Raw genomic sequence first — 10128 nt, 5'->3', positions numbered from 1 at the left:
TTTTTGTTTATTTTTATTTATTTTTATGTGGTATTAAGGATTGAACCCAGTGCCTCACATGTGCAAGGCATGCACTCTGCCACTGAGCCACAACCTCAGCACCTCCTTTGACCATTTTTCTCATCTTTTGCCTTTTCCTTATTGATTTATTGGTGTCCTGTACATATTCTTAATACTAGCCTCTTTGTCCATTAAAAAGGAAACTGACCATAAAGGGAGAACCTACAATCACATATATCAGTCTTTTCCTTTCTGGCTTCTATAGACTAGTTTTGATACCTTTCCACAGTTTAAGTTCTTGTTACCTACTATCGTTTGGATATGAGATATCTACCAGAAGCTCCTGCATTAATGCAGAAATGTTTGGGGTGAAATGATTAGATTAGGAGAGCTATAACCAAGACAGTAGATAAATCAGATTTTATGGATTAATAATTTGAATGAACTAACTGGGTGGTAACTGTAGACAGGTAAGTGTAACTGGAGAAAGTGGGTCATTCCTGGCTCCTTGTGCTCCCTATTCTGTCTGTTATGAGTTGAACCACTTTTCTCTGCCATGCTCTTCTAGAAAGATCTTATGCTTCATCTTGGGCTCAGGGCAATGGAGTTGGCAGACCATAAACTGAACCTCTGAAACCATGAGCCCAGAATAAACCTTTTCTCCTCTAAGTAGTTATTGTCAGATATGTTGATCCCAGTGATAAAATGCTGATTAACACACTACACAAAGTGTGATCTATAATCAGCAGCAACAGCAGCAGTTGGGAATTTTTTAAAAATTCAGATTACTCTAGATCTGTAGAATCAAAATCTTAACAAGATCTCTAGATGATCAGTGTACAAATAAAGGATTTTTAAATACCAACTAATTATGAAAGAAACAAAAATGCAAATTTTTTTGGTGGGGTAGTAGCATAGTACACCCCACCTACCTTTGTCTTTTTCATAAGCAAAACTTTAGCCAAGATTTGGACTCATGAGTCCTCAGTGCTGCATGAAAAAATTCAGAAATCAAAAAAGCTATTAGAATATGTTTTGAAATTTTGGATGCTTGTGGAAATTTCATAATGGAGGTTGCAAAGTGGAGACACATCGGTTTATATGGTTCCAAAGAGAGAAATAAACAGTGATGGCAGCTGCACTGTAATGCAGCTCAGAACGCAGACCTTGGAAGTTTTGATGAATGCTGTCAAAAAAAGAAATGAATTCAGCTAGGAAGCATAATCTATCAAATGTCTTCCCTGTTCATAAATGCCTCTATTTTTAGTTGACACAAAATGCTCCAGAAATGAATAAAAACTAGAATTAATAGAGGAAATTGCTAAGTCTTGTACATGTTTTCAGATGTGTGATGACTTTTGTGTATCAACACGATTTCCTGAGGAGTATCTGAGTGTTTGGCCCTGTATGCAGAGGACATCAAAAGAGAGCACATGACTGCTGCTGAGAGTCATAAACTGCGGAACACCCGCCTTCTCCAACATGAGGGAGGAAACTCCATGAGCTGAAGCCATCTGACTGCAGTGATTGCAGCAGAGGTATTTACTGCTCACTAAATGTTCAAGGGCTCTCCCACATTCCTCAGGCCCCTGGTAGAACACAGAGGCACATAACACTGGATCTGGTCAATGGGTTATAAGAAGGAGAAACATGTCACTTCTGGCCTCAAGCATTTAATTTCCTGCTCCATCTCTCTAGCCCTGCTACAGCATCCAAAGAGATCACAAGTTGCATATGATGTAGCTACAAGGTAACTGACCCTCCATCAGTAGCCTGGGTCCCTGTGTAACCAGAAGGAGCAGATATCCCCATTGACCCACATTGAACGTGTAGCATGTATGAGAAAGAAACTTCTTTGTTTGTGTTAGGCCACTGAGATTTGGGTGTTTGTACTGAGGCACAGCCTAAATTTTGCTGATGAGCACAATTGGCACAGTCAACTCTGCCTCATTAATAATAGCTAACATGATTGAGTGCTATTCTATACCAGGCTCCAAGCTGTTTCACATGCATTACCTAATATCTCCCAAAAGCCTTCTGAGCTGGACAATAGTATCACCATATATTGTATCATATATGATCTAGAACTATAGCATAGCTATAAGTATGATGTATATGACATAACTCTAGATTATATATATTGACAGTATATAGATGTCATCTATCTACATATATAAATGTATCATATACATCAAAATTATATTGTGAAATGGGGTCTTTCTCCCTCAATTCCTGTATGCTAGAAATGTTGTCTCCTTCTAACTAACACAGCTCCTCCACATGGGGTCTGGATGTCATCTCCTCCTGCTTTATGTTATTGATCATTCTCACACTCTCCTGACTCTGCACACTCTCTCCAGCTATTCCATTTGAGTCCTCAGTATTCTCAAGTTTCTCCAAGTTTCACAAAAGCCCTTCATCCACCTAACTTCCCTGACTACTGTCTCCCCTTCCCACTGAATCCATCTCTATATCCTATCCAAAGCTATCACCTTGATGTCTCCCTCAGTTTCTCCCATTCTGCAACTATTCAAATCATCCTACCAAACAGCTCTTTTCAACAACACTAATGATCACCACATTGCGCAATTAAGTAGCCATTTGGCTTTTACCCTATTTGTCCATATTATGTAACCCAATTGGCCATGCCCTTCTTGTTGATACACTTTTCTATAGGTTCTTCCTTTATGGTTAGTTTATCTCCTTTTCAGTTTAACCATCTTTTGCTGAGCCATTAAATTTTAAATTCTATGCTACTTATAATAGCCTCTTTTTCCTTCCCATGCTAGTTTACCTGTCCCCAAGGTTGTTATCACCACATAAACCCAGGAATTCACCAAATATGTGCCTCCATATGGGGCTTCTGCCTACCAATTGCCTGCTCAGCTCAAACCTCCACTTGGATATCTTAGTGTGCTCAAGGCTGAACTCACAGTACCCCATCTATCTAACCCAAGCCCCCTTCCTCAGAGTTCCCCATATCCATAAATTGTGCCACCCCACTCCAATTTGCTTATGTTGGGAAACTGAGTGTTGGGTACATCAATACTTACAGAAGTGCTCAGCATCAAAATGTGCTTTACTGCATTCTGAAAATTTTAAAAAAGCAAATGAAAGCATATTATAACTAATGTAAGTCTTTTTTAAATTCTGATTTTCCCACAGTAACTATTATGATCCTTTAAAAGTGAACAACAAATCCTTTGGGTCCTTTTTTTGCTGTTGATCTGTTATTTGGTAATCCAGCACTTTTTAAGAGTTGATACACAGACACCATTTCCTATAGATTTTACCACAAAAAAAAAAAAGATTTTACCACCTAAAATATTTTTAAATCTGCCTGCTCCTTTCCAGTGCCAATGCACTGAAATCCAAGTCAGCCTGACCATTTATCAGCACCTGCGATAGTCTTTGAACTGTTCTCGCTGCTCTAATTTACTCCCCACGGAGTAGCCAAGCCAGGCAGAATGATTTCAGGAACACCTGTAATTGATCCTGTCCTGTCCCTCCATTGCTTAAAACCCCTCAGTGGTTTCCTGAGGATAAAATCTCAGATTCTTTAACAGGCCCCAAACCCTGCCCCTCACCTGGAGCCAGCCTCTTTGAATTCCTGGAAAGAACCAACTGCCTTATGAGCCACACAGCCAACTTACTCTGCCCAGAGGTCTCATTTCCCTTTCAGCTTCCCCTTCTTCAGTTTTTAGACTTAAAGTCCTTTCTGGGTTAGATAGATGGGTTCAGCCTTGAGCACACTAAGATATCCAAGTGAAGGTTTGAGCTGAGCAGGCAATTGGTAGGCAGAAGCCCCATATGGAGGCACATATTTGGTGAATTCCTGGGTTTATGTGGTGATAACAACCTTGGGGACAGGTAAACTAGAATGGGAAGGAAAAAGAGGCTATTATAAGTAGCGTAGAATTTAAAATTTAATGGCTCAGTAAAAGATGGTTAAACTGAAAAGGAGATAAACTGACCATAAAGGAAGAACCTATAGAAAAGTGTATCAACAAAAAGGGCATGGTCAATTGGGTTACATAATAAGTCTTTTTTAACATCCCACACCAGATAAGTGTTTCTTGTTAAACAGTTTCTTAGCATGCCTCAGTGTGCTTTGTAAGTAAATGATTAATGAATGATTAATGGATAATTTAAACTGCCATTTTAATGTGAATTCCCTGAGAAAGAGTTGGGAACACATTCTAGTTCACACAAATAATTCAAGGATCCTTGGGTCTGATTCTAGAGCCCTTGCTTACAATTACCACAGATATATAAATGTACTCATTCTGGAAGATGACTTTTTGCCTCTTTATTTTATGATGGTTACATATGAATGCATAGGAAAACAAGATGTGACCTACAAAAATACAATATTACTGAGTGAATTCTATACACCTCAGTTTTCCCCTCCTTTGGGAAGCAAGGTTGTTCAGACTACAAACTGGACAAAGCTAAGTGGGACTCCTACTCTCTCCATATATAATCTGCCACATTTGTAAATAGGGTGACATTAACTGCCTTACAGGTCTATAATAGCCCTCATTTGTTTAATAAATATTTATTGAACATCTAGTGTATGCTATGCCTTGGTTGACATACTGGGGGTACAAATGTAATTTAGGATATAAAACGTTTAGCAGAAAGCCTAGCTCATTTAATGCTATATATGGTTACTATTAGTAAGTTGTCATAGCTGCGCATCGACATTCGCATGTGTCACAAAGCCCCAGTGATCAAATATGTGAGATTTGTGACATTTGCCACTAATCTAGGCAGGGTCCCTGTGGAGCCAGTATTCCTCCCAGCAGAAACGCTCACTGCAGGAATCGCAGCTCGGTGGGGCCGCTCCTCCCCTTTGAGCCGCCAGAGGGCGCGCGGTCTCTACCGCCCCGCCCGCTGCCATCTGCGCTTGCGCCGCACTGGCCACCCTGCCTCCGTTCCCCTCCGCCGTCCCACACTGGGCGCCCGTCCCGCCTCGTGCCTTAACGCTCCGCCTCCGTTGCCCATAGAGGCTGTTTGTTGACTTCCGGGAGCGCGGCAGCGGCCAATGCCAAGAGGGTCGCTATGGGGGCCCCCGGGGGTACAGAAGCCCGCACTGTGGCTGAGGCACAGCCTTAAGCTCCCCCGAGCTGCCCCCGCGCTCTTCCCAGAACTGACGGAGACTTCCCTTACGGTCCTCGGCATGGGGGAGCCCGAGATTCTGGTGCCCGGTGAGTCGCGCCCTCGACGGTGGCGGCGGGCCGGGAGGGAGGGTCCGCGGGCGGGCGAGCGGCCAGGCTCCGCCTCCGGGCGGGCCCGGTCGGGGTACAGGCCTGAGGCTTAGCGACCGGACTGAGACCAGATCTCTTGCCCGGCCTCCGCGAGTAACTGAGGGGACAAGATCGGACGGGACAGGGGACAGTGGGGAAAAAGGTTCCTGACTTTCTGAGTTTTAAATAAACTTTTGATGAGTTTCTCCAAGGCAGGGACACCTTTTTCTTCACTACAAACTTCCCGAAGTACTACGGGCTTCAGACTTGGGCGCCTTGGAGATCGGCAGGACCCGGTTACATATTCAGCGAAGTAAAAAAGGGGCTGATGAGGGGGTTCGGGTTAAAGGGAGTGGAAAAAACGAATTGGAGAAGAGGAAAGCTTGAGATAGTGATTTGGGGTTTATTTGTTTTTTAAGACCCCCACCATCAGCTCTACGATTTGAAATACATTTGACATTGTGACCTGTACCTTCTACGACATAATAGACGTTTCACAAAGCACTACTTGTTATAACCATTTGAGATGCTCTCAGAGTTTTCTATAATACGTTTGTTAAAAATGCTGGTCGTAGTCTACTAAATTGATTTTCCTGACCCACTAGTGGATCACGACCCACAGTTTGAATTTAAAAAAAGCACTGACTAGAACAGAATTATAGTCATTGAAATATGTGTTGCATTTTGTGCCATGTTCAAGGCTCAAACATTCTTAGATTCCTGGCCTCCTAGAGTTGTGAAAGTTGACAAGAAATTAAAAAAAAAAAAAAGTAACAGTGCAGTTTGACAATAGATGCCAGGGGACCAGAACAGAGCCACTAAACCCTAGCCTGGGGTGGGGTGGCAGAGGGAGGCTTCCTGGATAATCAGGAGAAAACAGTAAAGTGATTCATTCTGGGGAAACTGTTCTTGATCCTGGCTTCCCAACTCTCAATTATTAATTTGAAATGTGATGCTTCACAAGGATTCTCAAAAGATTTTCCATAGTGGCTAGTCTCATGAGCATTGATATTTATTATTAATACTTACATTTGCTACATTTTCCTTTCTGTTACCAATTAGTTTATGTGATGATCGTCCTTGAGATTTCCTCAGAAGCTGGATCTGGCCTATTTAGTACAGGCATGTGTTTGTATTTAAATGGTTATTGGGAACTTACAGGGGTTTTCAGTCTCTCTTCAAAATGGTACTGGGCCAAAACAATTTGTGAATACTACTCAAATCAAGTAATGACTTAATTTAAGAATATTAAATTTCTACATTGCTGCCCCCAATCTCCTAGAATCATGGCATTTTGTTATAGTGTTTGAAGGAACAAAATAAACCATTCTTTCCCTTACAGAGCTTATGGTAAAAGAAAGAAAAAAACATCTCTATAACTAATGAGAAGCTTCCTGAGTAGTTCTATTGAGAGAATCTTTTCATTATATACATGATCCTTAAACTGAATCCTCAATTCTCAGTAAAATCAGCAGGAAACTGAAAAGTTTCTCTGTTAAATACTTAGATAATCTTATCTTTAACATTAAGAGTGTTGAAAGTTATGTTTGACTACCTGCTCACCATTAAGATGACCTGAAAACAGTTATGAATGTATGTGTGTAAGAAGGTAACAGACTTAAAAATAATTGAAGTTTATTAAAGGACCACTTTGTGTAAGGGAGTATGGGTACTGAGGACAGTCTACACTCTCTGAAACTTTAGAATATAAGTGAGAAAACAAAATATTGAGCAACAAAAGATGTGTGTAACGATTTGATTGGAGAGGTTGCTTAATAGTGCATAGTTAATTGCCATTTAAATTCTGTACATCTCATAATTCAGAGAAACCAATGATCACTTCCAGCTCTTAGAATAAAGGAAGTGTTTATGAAGGTGGCTGTGAGCTAACAAATATTGGCCATTCTAGGCAACATACTAGATTATTTACATATACTATCTCATTTAACCCTTAAAACAACCCTATGAAATTGGTGTAGCCCTGTATTTACACTATTATAAATGCATTTTACATTCATTCACTAACCTGCTTATACCTGTGTGAGATTCAGGGTATATAAGATGGAATATTGGTACTTAGACACTATCAAATAAAGACTAATCATCAAAGAGAGATCAAAGTCTTAGTAAAGTAACCTGTTCAGGATCACATAGCTAATTATTCAGAGTAAGAATCTGAATACCTAATTACACTTAAAGCCTTTTTGTTTAGCTGCTGTCCCATAGTACAAATGAAAGAGGTATTGTGTAAATAATTTGTTTCTGTCTTGACCCTGGTTTTATGGGTATTTATGGTGATTACCAATAGACACATAAAGAGTTGACCATTTGTGGTTACATTCCTTTCCCTTAGCATGAGAACACTGGAGGTTTTTTGGAAAAACTGGACCAAAGAAAATTCAAACTGACTTATATAGATCCTCCCCTAGAATGTCCTGGTGAGCCTAATGAAGAAACTCAATACTGCCCTATTTCTGAATGTAGAAAAGAGCTCTTGGTCCAGGGACCAGACTTTGAGGTGTTAACCAGAGTGAATAGGGCACACATTGTACCAGCTCATTCCCAGGATCAGATGCCTACCTGATGACAGCAGAACTATTAGATGACTGACTTCTTTGTGATAATATATTTCTCACTAATAGATTTTATAGATCAAACTAGAATGACGTTTAAGGAGTAAGACTGAATTAAGGGGGAAGAAGGGAAACTCGAAGTGCTTGAAGCTGGGTATGATGGTGCATGGCTGTAATCCCATCTACTCTAGATGCTCAGGCAAGAGGATTGCAAGTTTGTAGGCAGACTCACCAATTTAGTGCAACCCTGTGTCAAGATTCAAATTAAAAAGGGCCAGGGATATGGCTCGGTGGTAGAGCATCCCTGTGTTCAATCCATAGTAACCCCACCATCCCCCTAAACAGTGCTCCAGTAAAGGTAGAACTGTCATGAGACAGGGATTTGTGTAGATATATTATTAAAAGTGTATTTTCATAACTGGCAGCATATTAAAAGTTGTTAAATAGAAATTGTCTTATATTTGCAGATTCAGGTGCTGTGTTTACATTTGGAAAAACTAAATTTGCTGAAAACATGCCCAGTAAATTCTGGTTTAAACATGACATACCTACATATCTCTCATGTGGAGATGAACATACTGCTATTGTTACAGGTTAGTATTACAATCCTTAATCAGAACAATAATACTTTGAGAATTCTAAATAGTATAGATGTGCTGTGTTTTTAACATGTTGAAGATAATAAAAGGTGTTGTTTTTTTTTTACTTTGCCAGAGAATTCTTCACAAACTGATTCCATCAAGAGTCTTTTGATTTTAAGTTACTTTAATATATTTAATTAAAATATGATTTCCTATACATACAACTTTCTTCAAATAAGTCTATTTCAATATAATAAAAATTGTTGCTGTATAATCTTAGAAGCTACTAATAAAATCTGGTCATATATTGAAGGTAATATGTTTTAACATAGAAAATCAGTGACTTTTTTAGGCATAACTTTTTTATTGTCATGTGATAATATTATCTCACATTATTTATTTGAAGAGTGTTTTAATTTGTTATTTCTCTTTTCTTCCCACTAGGAAATAATAAATTGTACATGTTTGGCAGTAACAACTGGGGTCAGTTAGGATTAGGATCAAAGTCAACCATCAGCAAGCCAACGTGTGTCAAAGGTTTGGGGTCTTGTCTTCTTTATCACTTTAAATACTTAACAAACTACATAAAGTACTTCCATACTGATTGTGTAGTTCTTTAATGTCATAAATGATAAAGTCTTTAGCTCTTCATTTTGTAACATTCAGTTGAATATTATCAGAACTTTATATGAAATTCAAACCTACTTTTATGTGGTAAAGTCTAAAAATCACACTGATTTTTAAACCCAGGGATCACAAAGGAAGTCATAATTTTACAGTATTACATTTGGAATCCTCTTTTTGCTTCTTTGTAAAACTACTTAAATATTACTGTTATTGCATACATAGATAACAGACATTATAATGTGCTAGAGTTTTGAGCTCTCATATATCATGGTCATATGTAGTTGTTAGTTTTGTAAAACATACTTTATGCTGTAGTACATAATGAATAGATGAACTGAACAAAACATTAAGACTGGGATTGATTAGTACTAGTGTGCAAGAATTTCAGGACTAAACATCTGAAATCATGACTGTCCCAGAAAACCTTTCTAACTGTTACAAGCAAAGCCTCTGGGTATAACCATGAGCATCAACTAAATTTGAAGGGTGATAGACATTCCTTAGAACAGTATTCTTTATCTTTCTACCTAAAATTTAAATTGCAGCTCAGAATCTCAGGTGCGAGCTTATCTTATCCATGCTCTTTATATAGGTATTGTTGTGGGACTTTTGAAATATTCCACATGGTCAAACTGTATTGTGGGTATTCACGGTGCCCATAATGCTTACTCTTTAATATCTTATCTAATAGTCTAAAAGGAGATCCTTGGGACCAGGGGCTTTTAATCATCTGTGTAGATGCTATGCCCAGCACTTAGAAGATATTCTAGAAATGTTTTTTTAATATGTAGATAAATTAATGAACAACTTTAACATAGGTGTATGCCTATGAATATTGGACTTATGGTTTTCCATTGGATATGGTAAAAGATGAGCTTGATAATGGTGATGGCAGGTTAGGTAATGGATCAGGTTGGTGAGGAGGCAGCACAACAGAATCCAGTGGATTGTGGCATCTTTTAATTGCCTGTGGGATTTTAAAAATATACCAATACTTAAGCCCTACCTCAGACCCACTGACTCACTGTTTTCAGTGACTCACTGTGTTATAATGCAAACTAGTTAAGAACATCAACTTTGCAATCAGGTAAACCTGCT

At 39.1% G+C, this 10128-nt stretch overlaps 1 protein-coding gene across 1 annotated transcript in view; it reads left to right on the top strand.

The window, feature by feature from the left end:
- The first annotated feature begins 4948 nt into the window (after positions 1-4948).
- RPGR (retinitis pigmentosa GTPase regulator) overlaps positions 4949-10128 on the top strand; it is a 48572-nt gene continuing 43392 nt past the window's right edge. Inside the window, exons 1-3 of the mRNA XM_081277311.1 lie at positions 4949-5210; positions 8290-8415; positions 8848-8940. Coding sequence (XP_081133437.1) covers positions 5048-5210; positions 8290-8415; positions 8848-8940 — 382 coding nt within the window. The 5' untranslated portion in view covers positions 4949-5047. The remainder of the gene's footprint in view (positions 5211-8289; positions 8416-8847; positions 8941-10128) is intronic.

Source organism: Spermophilus citellus, assembly GCF_964194105.1.
Source record: "Spermophilus citellus genome assembly, chromosome: X".
Taxonomy (NCBI): domain Eukaryota; kingdom Metazoa; phylum Chordata; class Mammalia; order Rodentia; family Sciuridae; genus Spermophilus; species Spermophilus citellus.
Note: the sequence above shows the minus strand (reverse complement) of the source record. Positions and strands in the feature narration are given on the sequence as shown.